The following is a 23,388-nucleotide window of genomic DNA, read 5'->3' as shown; positions in this document are numbered from 1 at the left end:
GAAGAAGGGGATTGCAACTGAGAAAGGGGACTGAAATTGATATCTGCAATTGTACTAGAGCGTCTTAAAGGCAGTTCAAAGTAAATTGAGTGGTCAAATGTCCCGTTATAGTGCAAATGCCGACTATATACGAAGAAAGTGTGAGCGAATGGAGAGAAAACGGGGCTAACAAATTCTATCGTTGACTTTCTTTTCGTCCCTCCCCCCCTTCCCCTGTTTCTCCGATTGAGTGCGCGAGAAAAAAAAATTAGAGCTAAGATTACATAATCGAATAAAAATTAACAACATAAAATATGGCTGAACCATATGGTTGAACTAGTTAGATAGAGACTTGGTTAAATTATCACTTAGAGGTTTATTATTAACAAAAATATATAGGGTTATTATTTTAGCCCCCTGATGCAGTAAATCCAGTTACCGACGTGTAGCTGAGAACGGACATGAAGAAGAAAGGGGTTGACTGGAAAATCTCAGTCACCATGACGATGCTCTAGAAAGATAAATTATATCATCTCTAACTAGCAATTTAACATTCGACAAGATCGACAACCTCTAGGTTGACAGGATGACATTGACTTCCAATAGACTTGTCATACAAGTTGTAGAAAGTTCCAGACAAGCATTGATAGAATGTTGTTGTGTTACCAATTGCCAAGTTTCCTTCAGAAGAAATACCCCATCCAGCAGCATAGATGGCACCAGCCTGAGGAGGTGGGCCGTCGAACTGGAACTGATCATTAGCAACAATAGAGCCAATTCTGCCCTTGCTATCAGTTAATATACCAGCATTTAAAGTCATAGCCAAAGAGCCATCGGACTTGCAAGATTCTAAGTTGACACCAGTGGAATCGGCAGAGCCGGTTGCTTCGACCTGACCATCAGATATCTCAGAAGCACCAGTGGTAGCCTGAACCTGGCCATCACCAATCTGGGAAGCACCATTAGTAGTCTTCGTAGTGGCTTGAATCTGACCATCACCAATCTGCGAAACAACACCTGCCTTAGTAGCAGTAGTGGCCTGAATCTGGCCATCACCAATCTGAGAAACAACACCTGCCTTAGTAGCAGATGTAGCCTGAATCTGACCATCGCCAATCTGAGAAACAACACCTGCCTTAGTAGCAGATGTAGCCTGGATCTGACCATCGCTAATTTGCGAGGCAACAGTAACCTTACTAGCAGTGGCTTTAGCAGAAGTGGTAGCCTGAACCTGTCCATCACCAACCTGAGAAGCAACATCTCTCTTCTGGTTAGCAGCAGTAGTAGTAGCAGAAGATGATGTTGAAATTGCATTGACGACAATACCAAATGTGGTATCGTAGTCAGTAGTAGCACCACTCAAGGTCTGGTCAGGCGTAAGAGTCGACCATGCCTCGGAAGGAACATAAGAAGCAATGGCAGAAGTAGCCAAAACTAAAGCAACACCTAAGTTTCTGAATTGCATTTCGATAATATAAAGATAACTCGACTAACAAAAACAAGAACAAGGATAAGAATAAAAGTAAAATTAAAAGTTGACTTGATAAAATCCAAGTATGGAATGATGTCTCATATTTATACGCTTTCCAAAATTGTCGTGAACGAGGCGAAATTCCGCACGAAATATTCGCTGCTGAGATGAGAATGCTTGATGGGGGTTCTATTAAAAGAAGTCTCAAATCAGATCCATCCACAAAAGTGAAGCATTTTCCGAAAGGGGTTATGTAATGACGATTTTTGTCGAGGCTGTTGAGGTTTTTTTTTTTTTCGGCTTCGGTGGCTTCTGATTCCTCTGGTGTTTCTGTTTCCTGTAATGCCTCGAGCATATTTTTCTAATATTAGAAGGTTTTTTTAGTGGGGGCCGAAACGGATTCGAATTGGACCATAGGAGGTAAGAGTATTTTATATTCTTGCTGGTAACTACCGGGTTCCTATTCTCGCCTTAGTAAAGAAGATGTTAGGTTGTAAGCTAAATCAAAGGTGTAGGTAGTTGCATTGACTTTTCCAGCGGTCCGGTGGAAGGTGACAGTATCATCAGATGGTTTCCTGTGCGTGGTGCTTCCGAAGTACCCCAAGAACGATGCTTTCTTTTTGTTCTTCTTTTTTTTGTCTTTCTTTTTTGTTTTCCTTTACGCTATAAATGGCAACCCGGCTTGGCTTATTCAATCGTTTGCTCTATTTGTTACTATAGTTATGGGGTAGTTTAGAACTTTCGGCAGTTAATTGCCAGTATTTACTAACTCCTAATTAAAGCAATTTCTACTTACTTAAACGGTGGTTATCTTGACCCTGATTCCAAATACTGTGTAGCACTTCCTCCAAAATCCATCCCTTGGGTTGAGCTAATTTTTCAAATTGGCAATTTTCCATTTTCTTGGTCAACTGTACAAATTCTTTAAGGTTCCCTTTAGCCACCTTTAACACGTTAAGTTCCTCAAAAGCTTGCGCTATCTCCAATTGATGATTGTCCTTTAATGAATCGTTAATCAGCACTATTAATTTTTTGCCCAGTCTGACGGAATCTAAAATTGATCCCGTTCCTGCGTGCGATATCACTAAATTCGATTCGGCCGTATACTTCGATGCAATGTCTTTGTCGTACCGTATGCATCTAATGTGAAGTTTGTTTGACTCGTGTATAACGGTCAAATTCAATTGTCCGTTCTCCTCCTCTTGTAATTCCCTATTCGACCCCAATTCGAATTTCCTCTTGATCTTCTCCAATAGACCCACAACCAACTGTTTTGCACCCTCGGATTTCCCATACTGAACAACGTAGTCTGTATATCCTAGATCCATCAACTCTGCCACATATTCAGTGGCAAGTGAAAATTCGATTAACTTACTAAATGTCACTGTAGCACCTGTAGTGACAAGAGCTTGTTTGGCCATAGAGTTTTCCCACCACCAAAATGAAGTAAGTAAGTGGTCAGCGACATTTAAGTGGACCTTGAAAATAATAAAGCCGCTTCTCAGCGGAGCTTGACACGGGATTTTTTCCGTTTCTTCATTTCTTCGACGGTATTTCTTCGACGGTGTTTCTTCGACAGCATTTCTTCGACAGTATTTCTTCTTTCACTGTAAGTCAACTGCATTCCATTCACCATGTCTACTCAAAGTATCATCGATCATTTGAATCATGGCCATCAACATAATCTTGAAGATTTGTTAGTCGTGTACGGAAAACTTTCCAAATCAGAACTCGGTTCTCCGAAGGTGGCAAAAATCGACTTGAAAAGTTTGACGATCAGTTACGGTTCAGAACCTAACAGAAAGTCAAAGAAGATTGAATTTCTACAGTCGGTGAAATCCTATGATGATTTTGAGGATGTTGTGCTCAGTATGTTCGAACAGGCTGCTGATAAAAGGGGATTCTCCGCCTATAAGATCACCACCATTCCTCTTGCCAGTAAACCTCTTGAACTTGCCTATTGGGTTGCCTTTATGTTGCTTGTCTTTTTGGCCTTTGCTCCAGGAACAACCGTTGACTTACTTGTAAATCAATTTGGTCTTTCTCTCAACAGAGCTGTGACCTTCAATCAGGTGGCTCGTTGGATTATCAATACCCTTTGTGTCACCCACAGTACGGAGACTGCAATGACTCTCAATCCTCAGTTGGCTGCTCACAGAGTTCCAGTTCCGAAAAGAATGGTTGCCTGCTTCCTATGTATGATCGAGGGTGTCTTTTTCATCAGGCGTTTTGAGAGAGAGGTCAAGAAAGCAGAGGGAACTAAGATGAAAGTCAATTGATTTATTATACATAAAAGCCCTATATATTCCACGAGTAAAGTTGCCGGTTGGTTTTCTCTCCATCAAGAGTGACTGTCTTGGAATCCCATCGAAACAACGCATTGTGTTTGATCTGTGGTCTTCTCTTTATATCCTGGTTCTCTTCCTCGTCTCCATATTCTTTTCCTGTCAACTTATTGAGATCCCTCACTTTATCTGCTCTCTTCATCAATAATTTGTTCAATGTGTCTCTTTTCTCTGCTTCTAACTTCCTGATGCTGAAATTCTTTCTCTTTCTAGCTTGTTCCACTCTTCTTAATTGGATTTCTTCCTCTGTAAGAATTTTCGCCTTCTTTAAAGGTTCATCATATAATGATAAAAGTTCTTTTGATTTGATATTGTTCTTCTTGATAGGAGGCAGCTCTGGCTCCTCTGATGTAGGTGTACCAAAGTATTTATCCCTTTGTCTTTCTGTCATCCTGGATGGATCTGGCTTCTTTTTTTGCTCAGAGTACTCATCTTCTTCCTCTTCTTCATCTATATTATTTATTCCCTCTTCTTCTTCCTCTCCGAGATCATCCTCCTTGTAGTTAACTCTATTATGCCTCGTTCTTCTCACTGATGGAGAATTTTCACGGCTTGTAGTTCTAGAGCTTGACGGAGACGACGTCAGTTCGTTGAACTGCCGTTTCTGAACTTCATCCATAAACTTAAACTTGAACTTTACTGACAGCTGCCCATCAGTTTCTTTTTTGACAGACACATTAGCTTGTTTAGTTTTCGTTCCTGAATCTGTGGCCGCTTCGTCTTCTTCGTCGTCTTCAATAAGAGGTGCTTCAAGATCTATATCTTCGTCTTGAGGTACAGGTGAGGATGAAGCCGGTTCTTCTGGTTCGGCAGAGACTGATTCCATTTCCGATTCTCTTTCCTCTTCAATATCGACTGATTCGTCCGTATCTTCTGCATCATCCACTTCTGCGTCATCCACATCTTCTATTTCATCTATGCTTTCCATGTCACCTCCCTCTAACTCCTCAGGTTCCTCATGTTCCTCGGGTTCCTCGGCCTCTTCAGGCTCCTCGGGCTCCTCCGTGTCCATGTCTTCAACTTCGCCTACCTCCCCCTCCCTCTCAACATCTACCTCCTCATAATCATCATCCACAGGATCTGGTTCGTCGTCATCCACAACTTCCTCCTCGTCATCATCCTCAATAAACTCTACATCCGCATTTAGTTCATCCTCATAATCTTCATCCGTTGCTTTATTAGAGCTCCTTTTTGTTTCCGGCATGCCGTTTGTATGTGCCGAAGTTTCTAGACAGAAGAAACACAATCGGAAGGGCTCATCGAAATATCTATCTGCCTTTGTTAATTCTCCTTTTTTTTTTATCTTCGCGATGTTCAACGGATTCTCTCGCCATGTCAGCTGTCATTGTTCTTTCGTGTAATCAATGGCAGATCCTCAGAGGCTTGATAAAAACTTGGATGTTGCGGCTGCTGAGGCTGCTGTGGCTGCTGCAGTTGCTGCCACTACATCGGTGACTGTACAGGAAAACATTCAAGAGTTGAAGAGTCCGAATTATTTTGCCCAACTCATACAAGGAGAGCCTTCGAAATCGTCAAATTTAGATAGCACTAGTGCGATTGAGGCCAAAGACTCTGGAGAACTCATCGAGCCAATACTAGTAGTCAAATGCTCACGGTGCAGAGTTAAGCGAGTTAAGGAGACGGAAGAGATGTTGCACAAGTATCATACATGCGTGAACTGTCGTATGAAGAGAAGAGTAATGAAACGAAAGCTTCGATCTCCTTCCAGACTACCTAATTTGATTGATGATTGGGGCAAGTATCAGCAGAAGGTGGCCACCAATGCTACGATGGATTTGTTTGAACATAACTATCGAAACTATACCGATGAAGTACTATTTCCTAGATATAAGGTGGGTGAATTGAACGACGAGATCGTCGAAAGAATCAGTAAGAAGTTGGTGGATCACTACATTTCACCATTACAGATGTTAACTGGATTTAGATTCACGGTTCGAGATCATCATCGCCCTTTACTTCAACAATCCAATAGAGCGAAGAAGATTACGTGGATGTTTGTATGTTCTCAAGATAAGCTTCATCGACGAGAATCCAGGAGTCACCATAAGAGGCGGGTGATAAATAGGTTAAAGACAGAGGAGTGTGCATCCAAGATCACTTTGAATTATGATCTATTGACTGGGATGATTCAGATGAGTTATAATCATAAGCATCATTATCCTTACAACTGGAAGAAACACAGCAGAAAACGCAAGCTTAACGCTGAAAATATCGATGCTCAGGATGTGATTAATGAGTTTATTGCTCAAAATGAGAGCACCGGGCATCAATTAAACACTAGCCAGATAGTGGAATTGGCGACAAGAGCCACTCAAGAAGGAAGGGGCAAGGAATCAGAGGTACCAAAGGAACCAAAGGAACCTCAGGAACCACAAGAACCAAAGGAACCAAATAAGTTTTGCCAACTCGATATTGCAAAATCTTTGGACTCCTCTGCTGAATCATTGGTTACTGAACAACCCACTTCTACTCGGCAACGAATTATGATTGATCAACGCTTACTCAAGGAAGATGCTATATAATACAAGGGCTTCCAACGGAGATCTTCCGGATGATTTCGGAATAACTAATTATGGCTGGTTCGGACTTTATTAAATTCATTCACCTCGCAGCCAATCATTGCAAGGCATTACAGTGCATAGTGAATTATCAATGGAAGTCCGAGCTATCAAAATTTTTAAATTTTTCAGAGGTAGGCCAATAGAAAGAGTCTACAGGGAGTCGTCTCCTAGATGCTTCATTCTTCTCGCCGTTGCCATTGCTCCACAGAAGATGTTCGGACGTGCACAACCAATTTTCATTGTAGCCCGCATGTAAGAAATAAGCTGCATTGTTCGTATTATTTGTTTTTGCCATATTCAACTCAGTTTACTTGACGAGATCTAAGAAGTCAAAGTCTTTTCAATAAATAGTTTTTTTTAATAGCGATAATTCGCCACACGTGAGTTAACTTTTCTTCTTCCTGTCTTGTTACACGTTTATTGGCTTATCGATATGCTTGCCAGAATTGCGCTCCGTACTGGTGCAAGGAACGTTCCCTTGGGGATCCATATGCCAATTGTTCGGATGACATTGGCTTCCATGGCTTCAATGACTCCAATGACTTTGTTGACTCCAGTGGCTAGTCGCTCTTCCAGATTATTCTCTACATCTCAGCCAAACTTTGAGGAGATTAAACCGGTCGTCGTCAAGAAAGCTCGTAAACGCGGTTGGTTCAACTTATTCTTCAAAGCTTCAGTTCTTTCTGTCGTTGCCTTTTGGGGTTGGTTAACATGGGAGGTTTATAAGGAGTCCAACCCTGGGGATCAAGTTCCTCAATCAGAGTTGAAGGAAAACGGTAATAGGAAGAAGAACATTGTGATTTTGGGTTCCGGTTGGGGTGCAATTTCGTTCCTCAGTAAGTTGGACACCACTCAATACAACGTTACCATTGTCTCTCCTAGAAACTATTTCTTGTTCACTCCTTTGCTTCCTTCTGTTCCTTCTGGAACTATAGATGTTAGATCCATCTGTGATGCCGTCAGAACTATTGCCAGAGGTACTCCGGGTGAAGTTCGGTACATGGAAGCCGAAGCCATTGACATTGATCCAAAGGCCAGATGCATCCAGCTAGAGCATACCTCGCAAAGGTTCTCCGTTGGTGACGCTTTCATCAACAATCATGAGCCAATTCGTTCCACTATTAGCTACGACTATTTGGTCTATTCAGTTGGTGCTACTGTTAACACATTTGGTATTCCCGGTATTCCAGAGAATGCTTCGTATTTGAAGGAATCTAATGATGCTACTGCCATCAGACAGAAGTTATTCAACTCCATCGAGGCTGCTAGGTTACTTCCTATTGAATCTGCGGAGAGAGCCAGATTGATGAACTTTGTCGTCTGTGGTGGTGGTCCAACCGGTGTTGAGTTGGCTGCTGAAGTCAAAGATTTCATTGATCAGGACTTGAAGAAGTTTATTCCCGATATTGAAAAGGAGCTTCAGGTTACTTTAATCGAGGCCATGCCTAACGTTTTAGCCTCCTTTCATCCAAGATTGATCAAGTACACCAAAAATGTTTTCAAAGAACAAGGTGTTCATTTGAGAACTAACACTATGGTTACGAAGGTCGACGATAGGAACGTCTATTGTTCCCTTAAAAATGCAGACGGTAGTAAAGATGACGTTGTCATTCCTTATGGTACTCTTGTTTGGGCTGGTGGTAACGCACAGAGGCCCATCACTAAGCTTTTAGCCTCCAAGATTCTTGAACAGCAGACTGCTCGTAGAGGTTTATTGGTCGATGATTACTTGAAACTGGATGGTGATGACTACATATTTGCTCTCGGTGATTGTACTTTCACCACAAACCCACCGACAGCTCAGGTAGCATATCAAGAGGGTCACTTCTTAGCTGATTACTTCAACAAGTTGTCCAAACTTGATGACTATGAGTTCATTCAGGTCAAGGAGCCTGAAAAGATGGAGAAGTATGCTTCTAAGATTGAAAGAGTCAAGCAGGGTATGCTTCCATTCAAGTACAGACACCAAGGTTCCCTTGCCTACATCGGTTCTGATAGAGCCGTTGCTGATTTGTCGTGGGGTTCTTGGTCTACTGTGGCTCTAGGTGGTAGTTTGACTTTCTTATTCTGGAGAACTGCCTACGTTTCGATGCTTTTGGGCATGAAAAACAAGATTCTTGTTGTTACTGATTGGGTCAAGGTGGCCATGTTTGGTAGAGATTGCTCGAAAGAGTCGTGAGCAATCCTTTATATTTGTTTTTAATCTATTCCAATATATTACACTATATTACACGCAATGCCTGCTCAGAACGGCTTGGCACACTTTCTCTTCTCTAATTCACCCGTATTCGGCACCACCATCGTCTCCCAATCCAATGCATACATCAGTTCGCCACCAGTTGCCGATCTGGCAAGAACAACACCTAAGTTGTTCTTGGATGTACTCAAATAGTAGTTAATCCCATCTCCAAGGGAGATCACCTCTGCACGTACAATATCACCCGGCTGAAAGCATTCCCATGTCTTCACTTTGTCTCTTTCTGTTGATCTTATATCTAAGGATCTGATAATACCTCTGAAGTTCTCTCCGTTTTCATTGGTAATCAAACTAGACATCATCAACTCCTCTTCATTTCCTGTTTGAGTATCTATGCTGAGAATTTCAACATGCACTCTGCTATTGGTGATCTTGGTGACTTTTGCTAGAACGATATCGTCCAACATTGGAGTGTTTGACGCATATTTCACTCCAATGTCATCGTCATCGTGCACATACTCTGGATCGTGCTTGGAAACCACATTTACTGTAAAATTCTGCAGACTCTTGTCCTCGTCCTTGCTGATGACTTTGACTTTACCAACAACTGACGACACTATCGAAGGCATCTCTGTACCATTATACGTGATGGTCTCTATACGGCAATTACGACCGGCGAGATACTTTGCCTGCTTTTTCTTTGAAAGAATTGGAACTATCGGCTGCCCCGGAACAACTATAGAAGTAAAATCCATACTAACTGAAAAACCAAGTTAAATAACGTTGATTCGATAGGCTTAGTTTGGGTTCAAAGGCTCTTCTTGTCTCTTCCCCTTCAAGGAAAGAAAAGAAATAATTCCGATACTAAAATATAATGAAAAATTTTCGTCCCAAAAAGGAAGATGAGAAAAAAATTTATTAGAAAATTTTTGAAATTTTTTGAAATTTTTCAGCTATTTTTTAGATAATTTTTCGTCCGAGTAGTTTCTATCTCTCTGGTTACTAGAATCTCTTTTAGTTTCTTTAAGATTATATCGAATTAAAAATATGTCTAAGAAGTCTGAATTGAAGAGATCAAACAAGTCGAAGAAGGGTGAGAAGAAGGTCGAAGAGAAGGCCGCTAAGGAGCTTAAAGAGAAGAAGGAAGAGTCCAGCAGTGAATCGGAAAGCGACTCTAGTAGTGAGTCTGAATCCGAGTCTGATTCAAAACCAGAGTCAGTGAAATCTGAGTCTGAGTCTGAGTCTGAGTCTGAATCTGATAAGTCTGATTCCGAGTCTGAGGCTGAGAAGGTCGCCGAGAAAAAGGAAACCTCTGAGTCTGAGTCTGCTTCTGACAGTGAATCTGACAAGGAAGACACTGAGTCCACTGACTCTAAGAAACGTAAGTCTGATGACGAAGAAGCCGAACCTGCTACCAAGAAGGTTAAGGCCAAGTCTTCAGATGATTCTGAGCCAGCCACCGTTTTCGTTGGAAGATTGTCGTGGAATGTTGAGGATGATGCCTTGAAGGAATTCTTTGAGACTAAATGTGAAGGTGTTGTGAGTGCCAGAGTTCTGACTGACAGAAGTACTGGAAGATCGAAAGGTTTCGGTTACGTCGACTTCGACGATAAGGAGCATGCAGAGAAGGCCATCCAAGACTTGCAAGGTAGTGAAATTGATGGTAGAGCCGTCAATCTCGATATGGCCACATCCAGACCAAGAAATGGCTCTTCAAACGACAGAGCTAATGACAGAGCCAAGAGATATGGTGATGCTCCTTCTGAGCCATCCGATACCTTGTTTGTTGGTAATCTTTCTTTCGAGGCTACTTATGACGATGTCAGAGGTGCCTTCGAAGCCGTTGGTAGTGTTGTTGGTATCAGAATTCCAACTCACCCAGGCACTGAAGATCCAAGAGGTTTCGCTTACGTCCAATTCGGTTCTGCTGAAGAGGCTAAGGGAGCTATGGAGAAGTTGAATGGTGAAAACATCAACGGAAGAGCCATCAGACTTGATTACTCTACTCCAAAACCTCAAGGAAATTCTTCTTTCGGAAGATCTAGTAGAGGTGGTAGAGGTGGCAGAGGTGGTAGAGAAAGAGGTTCGTGGGGAGGAAGAGATGGAGGTAGAGATGGAGGAAGAGAAAGACGTCCTGCTGCTTCTGGTGCCAACTCTGTTCCTGTCCATTTCAAGGGCTCTAAGAAGACATTTGATTAATTTAACGAGTTCTTCTTGTAGAAGATACTCCGTGCTCCTTTTGCATTTGAATACACGATAATACGCTCGCTGCTGTATACTGTATGCTTATTTTTATCGATAGCTGTTTGTTTTTCTTTTCGTTTTAATAACAATTATTCGTAATTATCAAACTTTGTATTGTATGTGAAGTGCATTAAATAATTAGTTTATGTAAGTGAACTTGCATTTATGTACACCTACTAGTTTTTGTTTTTATGCATAGTTAAATCCGCTCACTCTATCTGCTCTAAAAGTCGTTATTTTCAATCTCCTTCCTTTCTGATTATGTCAGAACCGATCTCACCGGTGAAAAGGCCTCCTTCAGGTCACCTTGGTGAAAGGTCTCCTAGGAAAAAGCGGGTGGTCGATCAATTGGATGAGATGTCGTCGATCAAGTTGAGATCTCCCATGAAGCGATCCATGAATGACCTCAACAAGCAGGCCCTTAGAATGGCTCTTCAAATCAAATTCAGGAATATTGTTGGCGAAAGTTATGGAGATGAAGAAGATAAAGAGATTATAGAAGATGAAGATAAAGCATTGGCGGATAAGATCATAGAACTGAGTAAAAGAGATGGATATGAGCCTATGCATTTAGAAGGAGAGAATAGCGACGACGATAATGAAGTTCGAGATGCTACTATAGGGGTGGATAACTTTCGATTATCATCTCCTGTGTCACCAATCTCTCTATCACCTACACACAGTTCTCAAAAAAGAAGAGAACGACGATCTACAGCCAAATTTCAAGATCTCAAGATTGCTTCACCGGTGAAACTCATGAAAATCCCTGACTTAGACGGAAAAAAGGATGCTCTTTTGAATGAAGATGTTGGCGGTGGAGTGAAATCTTTGTTCTATGATGGTTACGAAGGATATTTTGAACAGCAGAAGTTGAAAGTCAAAAAATTGTCTGCACAGTCAATGACTATGGCTCCTCAAATCTCCTACGATCAGTTTCATCGCTACAACAAATTAATGGACCTAATCTGTGAAAATCAACTCAATAATTTGAACCTTTACTACCGTCAGCAGTATACGCAATGGCTTTTTGAGCTTGAGGAAGGGTTCAGTCTTATGTTCTACGGGGTGGGTTCGAAGAGGCTGCTGCTGTTGGATTTTGTGAGGAGTTTTTTGCTGGCTAGACTACCCAAGAGCACCAAATGTATAGTTGCTAATGGCTACAACTCGGAATTGCATCCTCGAACGTTACTCAAGACAATATGGAAGATCATGTTTAATAAGAGACCGACCACGTGGCATATGGTGGACTCTGTAGGAGATCTAAAGAATGAGTTTAATAGATACGTCGATGAAAAGCGATTGGTTTTAGTGTTGAACAATATCGATGGCGAATCATTGAGACAGGACAAGTATCACTATATATTGAGCGAGCTTAGCAGTATATCACAGATATACTTTGTGTCCTCCATGGATAATATGAGTACTCCCTTATTTTGGAATTCCTCAATGATGTCCAGTTTCAACTTTATCTGGCATAACGTGTCCACATACAAACCTTACACTACCGAAATCAGTTTTAAGGATCCTCTCAGTATTGGTAAATCAAGTGACTTTATCGGTTCTAAGGGTGCTAAGTACGTGTTAAGTTCCTTAACTTCGAATGCAAAGAACTTGTACAAAAGTCTCCTAATCCAACAGTTGGAGAAGATCGATTCGTCATTGACATCTGATCAGGATATGGAAAATAGAGGTCCAATCAAGGGTAATATCAAATTTCCGATTCTCTTCAGAGACTTTTACGAGTTCTGTGTTGAAGAGTTTATTACATCCAATGAAATCTCCTTCAGAACTGTACTACATGAGTTCGTAGAGCATAGGATGTGTAATTTGACTAGAAATACGGCAGGAACAGAGGTGTTGTACATCCCCTTTACAGTAGATGAAATGGAGAAGATTCTCCAAGAGGAGTTATTAGATAACTAGAAATTTATATATTTATCCGTGTTTCTTAAATGAGAATTTACTTCTGCAAAGAGGACATGTAGATGCACCTGAGCTCTTGAACCATCTGTATAGGCAAGCGGAGTGGAAGTTGTGGTGGCAAGTCGGGCAGACCTTATTTGGTGTAGAGTGGTCGATGATATTGATAATCGAGTAACAGATAGCACAGTCATCGTAGTTCTCAAAGTTGGCCTGCACATTCTCTCTAAAATGCTTCACAGCATCCAAAATTGACACATTCTGAAAATTAATCACGTATCGACAAGAGAGAAGCCAAGATTTCCACTTTTTTTCGTCAACGCCAACCCTTGAGATGCCTTTGACGGCAATTTGTGACAACGGATAGTCGGCAGGAAGAATGATAGAAATCTCCATAGTTTGATCGTCGATATCACAAGCGCATTTGATTTCGTTGGTTGCTCTGTTCACCTTAATTTTGAAAGTCTCATCTTCGATCTTTTCCTTTGATGATAGTGTTTCTAATATATCATCAATAAGAGTTCCGCTAATGTATTTTGTAATGAATCCATCGGTTGATGTCTTCAACTGCTTGTCTCTAATAGAGTTGTACCATTTCTGAATGGTACTTCCTCCGATATACTTCATGGTCATGAACAAAAGATTCACCAGTAACTTCTTCATTTCATCCTCCACCTCCACAGAGCCTGCATCGATGACAGAATAATTGTATGAATAGGTGGTGTCCATATCAACCGGAACTTTAAATCTAATCACATCAATACCTGTAACTAGGTAGGTTAAAAACTCAGATATCAATTCCTCTCCCAACTGACTGATATAGCTCTCTCTCAGTTGATGCGTAATTTTATTGAAATGGCATAGAATCAAAAGCCAACTCCATAAGTACTTTTGTTCACTGCATTCATGCTCGTTTCTTACAATCTGCAGTAATTGCTCCGGGATCTTAGCAGACTCCAATTTTGCTTTATCCAAAGTTGATTCGACGACAAGGCCATCTTGAACAATAGGTATGAGTTGTGCCAACAAAGAAACAATAATCCTCTCGGTATCAATACTCGGTGTGTCCATCAAAACCCCATAGAACTTGTCATACTGGGAAACAATCATCTTTGCAGGAATAAGTTTGAAGAAAATATTCGGTAATAGTCCGTTCACCAGGTGATCTGCTCTACTTGATCCAGGCATCTGCAATCGTTTGAAGAGAAGGTCGACCAATTCTTTCTCTATATCTTCAACGTTATCTTCCCATTCTTCAATCTGATCAGAATAATTGTTCAATAAAAGATACGTTTTCAACGTGCAGTATGTCAATTCCATAGTTCCGTTACCGGAATTAATCACACTTATGGACTCAGTAAGCAGTCTCAAACCTAAATCAAACACTTTATCTATAATGCTCGATGGATAGTCTGTGTCGCAAATATGATAAATTCCGTTGACATAGTTTTGGACAAACTCCATCAATGCTACTCTGACAGAAATGAATTCGGGATCATAGGCAGTTTCACAGTCTGGCCAGTTATTAATGCTGCTCAAGACCATCATAAATCTTTGTGGAGGAAAGAGTTCTAAGTCTTCAGGAATTTCGTAATCCACATCTAGGTCAATCAACTTATTTAATAAAACAATACTGGGCAATCCCTTTCGAATAATGTCTTCGGATGATCTTAAACCAACAAGGCTAGCTGCAGTTCCGTTTCTCAATCTAAACAAGTCTTTGGAAACAAGTAGTTTCTTGTCATAATTCAAAAGAATGGAAATTTTCACTGGTGAACCAGCCAATTCAGGAATGTAATCAGTTGACTCGTTAAATGATTGAACAATCCGCTGATAAACTCTGTAGAAATAGTACTTACAGCACTGATTTTCGTTGTTAAGCATTTGAAAAAGGTATTTGGCTGCCTTGAAGGGCAATTCTTTTGTCGTTAAAACATCCTTTAAAGTGCACTCTTTAAATAGCGATTTTAGCATGTCCAAAGAATCGTTCTCCAAGGACGAAGAAGCAGTTTGAATGGCCTCAGAAGGTGAGTCTTTCAATAATATATAGTCCAATGCAATTTGTCCTAGTACAGCTAACTCCACCACCAAAGTTGGTTTATCGTCCACTAATTTTGGATAATCCTTCAAGACAGTTGTGTAGAACAAAGCCTTCCTAATAAGTTGGGGAATACTTTCATTATCAAGTCTCTCCCCTTTACCATCTGTGAACCAATAAATTCCTGTTCCAAAAGGGTTCGAAATGACCAATCTATTATCAGGCTGTGACGGAAGGACTGCTTCAATCTCAGATAGGATCTCGCCGGGTAAGAAGTCCACCCATGTCTTCATGTCAAAGTCCTTGACATGAATTAGCAATTCGGGAGTAATAGTTCTCGATTCAATCGTAGAAAGCAAAGCCTTGAAGCAGGCGGATTTAAACGTCTTATCGGTTAGACGGGTTTCCAACTTGGAAAGTAACTCAGAAGCATCTTCATCATCCAAATATTGATATAATGACTCTATGAACTTGGGGGTTTCTGAAGCGAATTCAATAAGCGGATCCTCCTGATAATGAAGCAAGCATCCAGATACAAATAGATGAAACTTTTCGCTGGTGTCAGCATTGTTGAACATATTAATCAAGATCTTAGGAGTAAGGAACTTGAACAACGTACTGTCCTCGGAAGCATGAGTATTGACAGCTTCGTTCTGAGATCTCTCTAATAAATACTTTCTAATATCCGGAGCTTGTTTGACTTCAAATCCCTTGATATGAGATATATCTTTGAGAAGTGATGACTCCTGGTTTAGCTTGTGGAGCTTTATAAAGATTGAATTAACGAGAGATGCGAGAATACTCGTGTTGCAAAATTTGGAGTTACTGTAATCCACAAGCACTCTAAGAGGTTGATCGATGTAATCAAGGGACAAATATTTGTCCAAACTAGGAATCAACTCATCAACGGCAGACCTATAGCTAGTGAAGTTCTTCTTAATATAGATGTCGATGATTGACAATGACAACGTTGGATGCTCTTCGGTTTCGTCCTTTAGAGCATCTATGGAATTGGCGAGAAGTACTTCGAGAAGATCAGACTTATTAGCGGCAAGAACAGTAACAAAGTTATCAAGGAATTGAGTTTCGTGAACTATCGATGGCACCTTGAAGTCCTGGAATTCGATTCGACGACAAGGTAATGAATTCATGATCCCGGAATTAATGTCTGACAAGACGTCGATACTACCACTACTGAACTCCTTGAGAGTTGAAAATTCAATGACAAAAGACTTTGATAATGATCTCGGAGTATCCAAATATTGGATAACATGAGAAGTCACAGATGTGATAACAGTATCAGAATTATCTTCTTCCAGCCGGGATAGAAACGATCTCACAAGTTTCAAATAGCACTTCCAGGCTCTTTCTTGAAAAGCAGAAATCTTTTCACGATCCAAATCATTCTCTAAAACCGTTAAATAGATATTCAGCTTCTCGAAGCTGTCCAGATAGCTCTGAGGTAAAATATCGAGAAGAATAGAGAGAACCTCGTAATATACTGGATCGGAATTCAGGGAGCCCAATCTCAAAATGCCTAATAAATACGCATCTGCATTCTTCGTGGTGGTCCAGAATGAACTGTCGTGTCTTGTCAATACCACCAGTGCGTCGAGCATAGATATCACGGCTCCTGAATACACAATAGGATTGATGTGCTTATTAATTTTTAGTCCAAAGAGCGCTGCAGATGCAAACTTAGAGAAAAACTGATCATCGAGAAGACATATAACCTGCTCATTAGTCAGAAGTACCCTTGTTAGCTGATACATGGCCTTCTTGATATGGGTGTCTTTATTGGAAAATAAATCTTGGAATCGTTTATTTTCCAAAATTTTCGACATCAAGTCTTTGGTCTTTTCCTTGAGGCCGATATCGTCTTCTTTCAACTTATTTAGTGCTTGGACAAATAGAAGAACTGCGCCAAGTGTCACTCTCTGGTATTTGGTTTTGATTTCGTCCTTATCGGCAAATCTCTCATCCGAAAGGGTATTCATGGTCTCTATGGCAAACACCTGGTAGCAATAATTCACTATCTGGTGAAAATATATTTTCCATAAGTTAGACGTTTTAGTCGTATCGTTTCCGAATGCTCTGAGAATGGAGGTCTTGCAGGCACGACAGACAGATCTATCAGAATCAAACAATCCGGCAACCCAGATTCCTATGGTATCCTTCAAGTATTTGGCATATTTCTTACCTAAAGTGGACACAAACTTCGATTGAATCTCATGTGTTACAGCTCTGACCCTCTTAGACTCATCGATACTCAATTTGGCATACACCTGACACCACGATATAATCACCAAATCCTTGTCTATCTGTTTAGGATCAAGTTCGATCAATTTCAAGAGATTGGCAATTGATTTCTCCCTGGTAGTATTATCGCGTTTTTGAAATCCTTTGAAGCAAAGTTGTAAATCGTTAGAGGGTAGAATATTAGCATCTGGTACTCCGGTAATATAATTCAAAGATACCTCAAAGCCGTTTGTACCGAGACCTCCCTCAACGTCTCCAAAGCTGGAAGTAGAACCAAAATTTGAGCCAAATCCAAAACCCATGATCACAAAGAGTATAAAGAATGAAGAATGATGTGCAAATGATAAAGGATAGATGTATAGGAAACTTATTAGTATATGCTAAGACGGCAATTTTTCACTTTTGGTCGATCGACTCGTCGAAGAATATCTTCAAATAAATTTCCAAGAGAGCTGATGGCTTTTGATTACTTTACCCTTTTGGGAAGTTGGTAAATAATCTTTTTATCAACAGTCTTTCTTTCCCTTCTATCCTTATATTTTTTTGCGGGCTATTCTGTTTCTTCCCTGAACTCTTTAAATCGACACACGTCTTTGCCTCTGCTTTTGCTTTAATTTCTTGTGTCTGAAGGATTTGCTACGTGATGCATCGCAAAGTCAAAGTGGACGCCATAGAGTTCCTTAAAAATAAGGTCTATTTGGGCGCTTATGATAATACCCCAGAAAACACGGATCAGTTGATTTACTTCACAGTGGAAGAAGCCCTCCCTTATAATGCATTCCATCTTGACTTTGGCCCATTACATATTGGTCATTTGTACCGTTTTGCTGTCGCGCTTCACAACATTCTTAACGATCCTGAGAACGGTAACAAGGCGGTCATTTTCTACTCCTCTCAGAGTCCCAACTCAAGGGCAAATGCTGCCTGTCTTCTGTGCTGTTACTTAGTACTGGTTCAAGATTGGGCTCCACATCAAGTTTTACAGCCAATAGCGCAGATGGAACACCCTTTCATGCCATTTAGAGATGCCGGATATTCTCGTGCTGACTTTGAGTTGACCATTCAGGACGTTGTCTACGGAATATGGCGTGCTAAAGAAAGAGGTATGGTGGATATTACCAATTTCAACTTAGAGGAGTACGAGCAGTATGAGAGAGTTGATCAGGGTGACTTCAACGTTATTTCTAACGATTTCGTTGCCTTTGCTTCTCCTAAACAGTCTCGACCTGGAGCTCCGTTGAATGAGCCGTTTAGAAAAGTGCTACAGTACTTTGTTGCACACGATGTGCAACTAGTGGTGAGATTGAATTCACATTTGTACGATAAAAAGGAGTTTGAAAAACGAGGTATCAATCATATTGATATGATCTTTGAAGACGGAACCTGTCCGACGATGGAGCTGGTTCAAAAATTCATTGGGGCCTCTGAGACGGTGATTTCTAACAATGGAAAGATTGCTGTTCATTGCAAGGCTGGTCTTGGACGAACCGGTTGTTTGATAGGAGCCTATCTAATATATACGCATGGTTTTACTGCCAGTGAGTGTATTGGATACATGCGCATGATGAGACCCGGTATGGTTGTTGGTCCTCAACAGCACTGGTTGTACTTGCATCAGAATGAATTCCGAGACTGGCGTCATACCATGGTGTTAGACACTATATCTGATTCATCTATTGGAGGGTTATTCTCTTTAATCTCGTTGGACCTTTATAAAAGCCGTGAACGAGAGCGTAGACGTAGAGAACGGCTTCAGCATGCATCTCGAAACAGTCGAAGTACAGAAATGGATGAAGATGAAGACGATGTAGTGGATGTTGATGATTCCATTGAACTACCGCCTTCTACACCGTTGAGAAGACGTGAAGCTTCCGGCCAGTTGAAGCGCGCTACATCTAATGCAGTTCCTATTGAGAATCCAGGCCAGCCAAGAAAGTATGTGGGTGCTGACGGTCGATTTACAAATTCTGACGAAGAGCAAGATGAGGGGCCTTATAACTCCACTGCCAATACTACAGTAGAGATTGGCAGTCCGAAAAAAAAAGCTGATGTGGGAACTGTAATGACTTTAGGCAAAGAAAATCGGTATTCGAGTAAGAAAATAGGCAACCACTCGTCACCGGTGGCTCATCATCGATACCCTCAGTCTCAATTCTACAGAAAAATAACTACTACTACCACAACTACTACAATTGCATCATCACCTCCTCCAACTAGGGTTGGTCACAATGCTGACGGGGGATTGCTGAAAGTTCCAAAGCAAAGAGCTGTCACTAATGGCAAGGAAAAAAGCAGTAGAATTGGAAGCATTGAGAGAGTTCTAGGAAAGCCCGGAGTCAGAAAGGTTTCTGGGAAAAGATATACCTCGGGGCTTTAGTGTAATATGGGTGGACGCGAGTGAAACAGAATCCTGCTCCGCGCTTCGAGCTTATTTCCTATTTAGGAAAGAGCACCAGAAGTGAAAGGGATTTGTCACGGCTTCAGTCTGTACTTAAATGAAACATATACTACATTAGATATGGTATTTTAACTGTAAGAGGGTGTTTAGTCATTTAAAAGTTTACCCAGCTATACTTTGCCCCGTTTGAAGAGGTGTCATATCAGTGACCTTCGCAGCATAACTGAACTGTACCGTAATTTTTATGTTATGCCTCTGCTATCTTATTTCTGAGCTGTCACAAAATCAAAAAAGGATCGTCTGAAACATAGTCAACTCGTCCATTACTTGAGTTTTCTTTTGATCCTCAGTGTTTCCTTGATGTCATGGATAACTGGTCTATGCATCAAAAATCAAAGATCCCCACTTTCGTAGGATCCCCTAAGGGCAGGCGTAGAAGCACGTTACCTGTTCCACAGAGGGTACAGACTAAGAACGTATATCATGAATATGTTAATATTCTAGATGCGTATATGGATCAAGATGTGATTCTTGAAAAGAAAGCTGCCATGGAGATTGAGCAGAAGGTTGTTTTAACTGAGAAACAATTGTTTGAAATGAAAGATCAACAGAAGGAGCAGATAGACAAGAAGAGCCGATTGGATGACACTGTCAAAGATATGAAGAAGAACGTTTCAAATATTAACGAGTTGGTTAAATTGAAGCAAAATAATTTGAAAATGGAGCTAAATAGGCATAAGGATTTTGTTGAGGAACAAAAGAAAAAGGTCTACAGAGTGTTTGGTAAGCGATTAGATGAGATAAAGAGCCGGTTTGCAGATTTGGCGAAGAGTTCGGTTTCTGATGATGAGACCGAAAGAAATAGAAGACAACGATTTGAGAAACTTCGAGATGATAATGAACTTACGGAACGAACTCTTAAGCGGGCGAGAACGACTATTCAATTGAGGCTTGAAAAGCTTGAAAACGAGTTACAATTGAAAGAATCGAATGATAATGATGAGATTTTGCATCTAAGGATAGAATTGAACAATAAGGAAGCGAAAATGAGGAAATCCAACAAATGTTTAGATGAATACAAAGGTGAAGTTGATCGAATTCGCAAGCAAAATCGGATTTTGGCAACGGAAGTGGATCAGCTCGGCGAATTCAGAGGATCTCTGGATGACAAATTCAAGGAATTGAAGGTGAGAAGAGTGAAACTATTAGATGAATTGGATGAAACCAAGCAGAAGGTTGCTGAATTACTCTCTGGAAGAGTTCAAACTGGTTTGAAGAAACATAATGAAAGTAAAAAGAAGTACTTTAGGAATAGGAGAAGAAGGCTATTGATTGAAAATTGTATTGACAAGCATCAGGGAATCGTTAGGAAAATGTATGCAATTTGCGATACTCCTATTGAAATCAAGGGCTTCGATGTCGTTAATTGCGAGTTTGACATTCATTCAGTTTTAGATATTTATCTTGAAGATTCCCTTCAAGGGGTGTCGCATAAAATAGTGATAGTGGGCGAAGGGTTAGATCGTTATATCTCAAGCACAAAAGACCATTTGTTGTGGATGTCACAGAGAGATAAGTACAAGCAATGGCGAGTGGATATAAAAGAGAATTGTGATGCTACATGTCTAAGAGTTCAACTAACCAAAGATGAAGTTGTTCGAAAGTCTGAGGTGCAATTCATATCATTGCCGCTAACCGAAGAAGGAATCAGACAGTTTAAAGAAGTTTATGACGGTTTTGGAATTGTGAAACTAAAGCACGATAAAAACGATAATTTGATTGAAAAGATGGCCACCAAATAAAGAAAGAAATTGCACTGGTGTTTTCTTGTTTCCCTAAAAGCGAATGCAGGGGGTTGAGATTACTGTACGAGAGTATGATTATCAATGTCGGTGTCTATAAAAGTCTAAATTCAAGGGTCGGGTTAATTGCACCTTCTTAATATCCACGCCTAAACAGCCAATCGGAGATCTCTTTACCAAAGAATCCTGGAAGTAACTCATGATCATAGTTGCCGATTCTATCAGCCAACTTGATTAAGTCATAGTTGATCCGTTCGGAAACGATACTGTCGTGCTTGTAATCAGGATGAGAAAGCACAAAATCTCTCAAATACTTAGCAGTTGAAGGGAGTTCACCAGAAGCACGCTTGGACACAAGCTGGAAATATACCTCGACCTGTTCGAGATCGTCTTGGTCTTTTGCACTGGATGCTTGGAACGTTTCATGAATATATTTCCTTGTTATAGGAATCAAGCCCTCAAAGTCTTGATAGCCGTTGAAGAGTTGATCAAGCGAGAGTTCTGCGTATTTGCCAGGCTGCGATTGTCCATGCCAACCATTGGTTCTGAAAGAGAACCGGCCCTCCGTTATAGAATCCCGCGTATGGGCCACTCTCATGTTCTTCTCCACCTTAGTCATCGGAATGTAGAAATTTGGCTTATACTTGATGATAGCTCTAGCAAGAAGGATGGTGAAAACACCAAATGCAGCATTTTCGAAATCCGTAATCGAAATCTCCATTGGTCTAACTTCGACCCTCCAACCAGGAACAGAACTATTTCCAGGAACAGCCTCCTGCGTCGGAGGTTTAAACCTCAGGGTCTGCCAATTTGTAGATTGGATGTTCTCGAAGTGATCTGTCTCCTTGGTGTTATCTTGGTTGATCTTCTCGGCAAATATCACCAATGGATCACGGATGTACAAGTGGGCGAAATGCAAGGCCAACTGCTGGTCAAAGCCATTATCCAAAAGATTCTTGTACACTTTAGAGTTTATTGGAGAATTGATGTTGTTGAACGAAGAACTATAGTAGGTGTATTGGGGGTCGTCAGTTTTGCAAGAATCTTTTCTAAGATCTCCCAAATACTGGTCAACGGAATCATACCTAGACTTTGGAATTCTTTGCAACTTGACGTCATCCGCAATTCCGCCTCTTGGATTGTGGCCGTTCAATGCAGCCACACCTCTCTCGTCAGGAGCTCTATCATCTACGGCACCAGAGATCACGTTCCAACGAACATCCTGGTCGGCTAAATGGCCTCTAAGAATAGGAGTAGCAGATGTTAGCGATAGAAGAGCCGGGGAGATATTTACGAAGGAATCATACACAAACCGAGCTTCGTAGATATCGGATGGCTGCATAGTGACCTGAAGGCAGCAACAGCCCATGCCAAAGCCCATAGAATCCATATAAATGTGACCCGGTTTGGCAGCTCCAAGGAAAGGTTCAGCGTCGCACGGAAATAAGTCTCTCTTAGGAATAGTTGGATCAATCTGATCAAGTACCGTGTTGACGTCTCGATACAGAGGGATGTTAATGTCGACCTTCTGGCCACGCCTAATTCTAATATTGGCTGTTAAGGTTGGGAATCTCACGTGCTTGTTGATAATCTCATCAGGCAAAAACAAAGACTGTGATGCGGGACCGTTGGTAGTGGCCTTAGGATACGTGAAATCACCACATCCCATGTTTGGAAATGCAGTCAGGGTAATTGGATAGACCTTACGATCAGACATCTCACTTCTCGCAACGTCCCTTCTCACGGCCATGTTCTGCTCGACATAGGAATAATCAGATAGTTTTCTTCCATCATATGGCTTTAGAGGAGTGGCTTCCAACATAAATCTTCCGTACTCTGGGTGGAAAAGCACTCCATGATTCACAGAATTAGAACGACCCTTACCATTTTCAGCCAAATTAATTAGCACCTCAGTCTCATCGAGTGCAAGTTTGGCACTTTTAGCATCATCATCAATACGAATCATTTGATATTCGATCTCGTCACCCCAAAGAAAAGGATCTTGGCTACGATCCTTAGCGGCTCTGAAGCAATTGATCAATTGCTCGACACCGTTATCACGAACGTGCTCATTATATTTTCGGGACTCCATCCAGGAGAGAGGAGTACCCTGAGATAACAAACCCATGTTTGTGTTCCAATCTGGTGTATAT

The 23,388-nt window shown here is 41.0% G+C and overlaps 13 protein-coding genes across 13 annotated transcripts; 7 read left to right on the top strand and 6 right to left on the bottom strand.

Moving 5' to 3' along the window:
* Positions 1 to 526: 526 nt before the first annotated feature.
* FOA43_003292 (uncharacterized protein) lies at positions 527 to 2,014 on the bottom strand (the record flags this gene model as incomplete). The annotated part of the gene is made up of 2 exons (XM_038923543.1): positions 527 to 1,433; positions 2,007 to 2,014. The coding sequence occupies 2 exons, from the start codon at positions 2,012 to 2,014 to the stop codon at positions 527 to 529; spliced, it is 915 nt and encodes a 304-aa protein (XP_038779471.1).
* A 224-nt stretch (positions 2,015 to 2,238) lies between these two features.
* FOA43_003291 (uncharacterized protein) lies at positions 2,239 to 2,871 on the bottom strand (the record flags this gene model as incomplete). The annotated part of the gene is made up of 1 exon (XM_038923542.1): positions 2,239 to 2,871. The coding sequence occupies one exon, from the start codon at positions 2,869 to 2,871 to the stop codon at positions 2,239 to 2,241; it is 633 nt and encodes a 210-aa protein (XP_038779470.1).
* A 213-nt stretch (positions 2,872 to 3,084) lies between these two features.
* On the top strand, positions 3,085 to 3,729 carry FOA43_003290 (uncharacterized protein; the record flags this gene model as incomplete). Its single annotated transcript, XM_038923541.1, has 1 exon — positions 3,085 to 3,729. The coding sequence occupies one exon, from the start codon at positions 3,085 to 3,087 to the stop codon at positions 3,727 to 3,729; it is 645 nt and encodes a 214-aa protein (XP_038779469.1).
* A 19-nt stretch (positions 3,730 to 3,748) lies between these two features.
* Positions 3,749 to 4,999, bottom strand: FOA43_003289 (uncharacterized protein; the record flags this gene model as incomplete). Its single annotated transcript, XM_038923540.1, has 1 exon — positions 3,749 to 4,999. The coding sequence occupies one exon, from the start codon at positions 4,997 to 4,999 to the stop codon at positions 3,749 to 3,751; it is 1,251 nt and encodes a 416-aa protein (XP_038779468.1).
* Positions 5,000 to 5,159: 160 nt separating this feature from the next.
* On the top strand, positions 5,160 to 6,338 carry FOA43_003288 (uncharacterized protein; the record flags this gene model as incomplete). The annotated part of the gene is made up of 1 exon (XM_038923539.1): positions 5,160 to 6,338. The coding sequence occupies one exon, from the start codon at positions 5,160 to 5,162 to the stop codon at positions 6,336 to 6,338; it is 1,179 nt and encodes a 392-aa protein (XP_038779467.1).
* A 50-nt stretch (positions 6,339 to 6,388) lies between these two features.
* On the top strand, positions 6,389 to 8,556 carry FOA43_003287 (uncharacterized protein; the record flags this gene model as incomplete). Its single annotated transcript, XM_038923538.1, has 3 exons — positions 6,389 to 6,395; positions 6,623 to 6,629; positions 6,822 to 8,556. 3 exons carry the CDS (start codon positions 6,389 to 6,391, stop codon positions 8,554 to 8,556), a joined length of 1,749 nt encoding a protein of 582 aa, XP_038779466.1.
* A 65-nt stretch (positions 8,557 to 8,621) lies between these two features.
* On the bottom strand, positions 8,622 to 9,329 carry FOA43_003286 (uncharacterized protein; the record flags this gene model as incomplete). The annotated part of the gene is made up of 1 exon (XM_038923537.1): positions 8,622 to 9,329. The coding sequence occupies one exon, from the start codon at positions 9,327 to 9,329 to the stop codon at positions 8,622 to 8,624; it is 708 nt and encodes a 235-aa protein (XP_038779465.1).
* A 292-nt stretch (positions 9,330 to 9,621) lies between these two features.
* FOA43_003285 (uncharacterized protein) lies at positions 9,622 to 10,773 on the top strand (the record flags this gene model as incomplete). Its single annotated transcript, XM_038923536.1, has 1 exon — positions 9,622 to 10,773. One exon carries the CDS (start codon positions 9,622 to 9,624, stop codon positions 10,771 to 10,773), a length of 1,152 nt encoding a protein of 383 aa, XP_038779464.1.
* Positions 10,774 to 11,009: 236 nt separating this feature from the next.
* Positions 11,010 to 12,741, top strand: FOA43_003284 (uncharacterized protein; the record flags this gene model as incomplete). Its single annotated transcript, XM_038923535.1, has 2 exons — positions 11,010 to 11,016; positions 11,087 to 12,741. The coding sequence occupies 2 exons, from the start codon at positions 11,010 to 11,012 to the stop codon at positions 12,739 to 12,741; spliced, it is 1,662 nt and encodes a 553-aa protein (XP_038779463.1).
* Positions 12,742 to 12,778: 37 nt separating this feature from the next.
* On the bottom strand, positions 12,779 to 17,337 carry FOA43_003283 (uncharacterized protein; the record flags this gene model as incomplete). The annotated part of the gene is made up of 2 exons (XM_038923534.1): positions 12,779 to 12,826; positions 12,874 to 17,337. 2 exons carry the CDS (start codon positions 17,335 to 17,337, stop codon positions 12,779 to 12,781), a joined length of 4,512 nt encoding a protein of 1,503 aa, XP_038779462.1.
* Positions 17,338 to 17,678: 341 nt separating this feature from the next.
* CDC14 (cell division control protein 14) lies at positions 17,679 to 19,412 on the top strand (the record flags this gene model as incomplete). The annotated part of the gene is made up of 1 exon (XM_038923533.1): positions 17,679 to 19,412. One exon carries the CDS (start codon positions 17,679 to 17,681, stop codon positions 19,410 to 19,412), a length of 1,734 nt encoding a protein of 577 aa, XP_038779461.1.
* Positions 19,413 to 19,418: 6 nt separating this feature from the next.
* Positions 19,419 to 21,235, top strand: FOA43_003281 (uncharacterized protein; the record flags this gene model as incomplete). Its single annotated transcript, XM_038923532.1, has 2 exons — positions 19,419 to 19,422; positions 19,938 to 21,235. 2 exons carry the CDS (start codon positions 19,419 to 19,421, stop codon positions 21,233 to 21,235), a joined length of 1,302 nt encoding a protein of 433 aa, XP_038779460.1.
* Positions 21,236 to 21,371: 136 nt separating this feature from the next.
* Positions 21,372 to 23,363, bottom strand: FOA43_003280 (uncharacterized protein; the record flags this gene model as incomplete). The annotated part of the gene is made up of 1 exon (XM_038923531.1): positions 21,372 to 23,363. The coding sequence occupies one exon, from the start codon at positions 23,361 to 23,363 to the stop codon at positions 21,372 to 21,374; it is 1,992 nt and encodes a 663-aa protein (XP_038779459.1).
* Between the last annotated feature and the right edge of the window lie 25 nt (positions 23,364 to 23,388).

This window comes from Brettanomyces nanus, chromosome 4, assembly GCF_011074865.1.
Source record: "Brettanomyces nanus chromosome 4, complete sequence".
In the NCBI taxonomy this organism is placed as follows: domain Eukaryota; kingdom Fungi; phylum Ascomycota; class Pichiomycetes; order Pichiales; family Pichiaceae; genus Brettanomyces; species Brettanomyces nanus.
The sequence above is the reverse complement of the archived record's forward strand: the minus strand, read 5'-3'. Positions and strand labels throughout refer to the sequence as shown.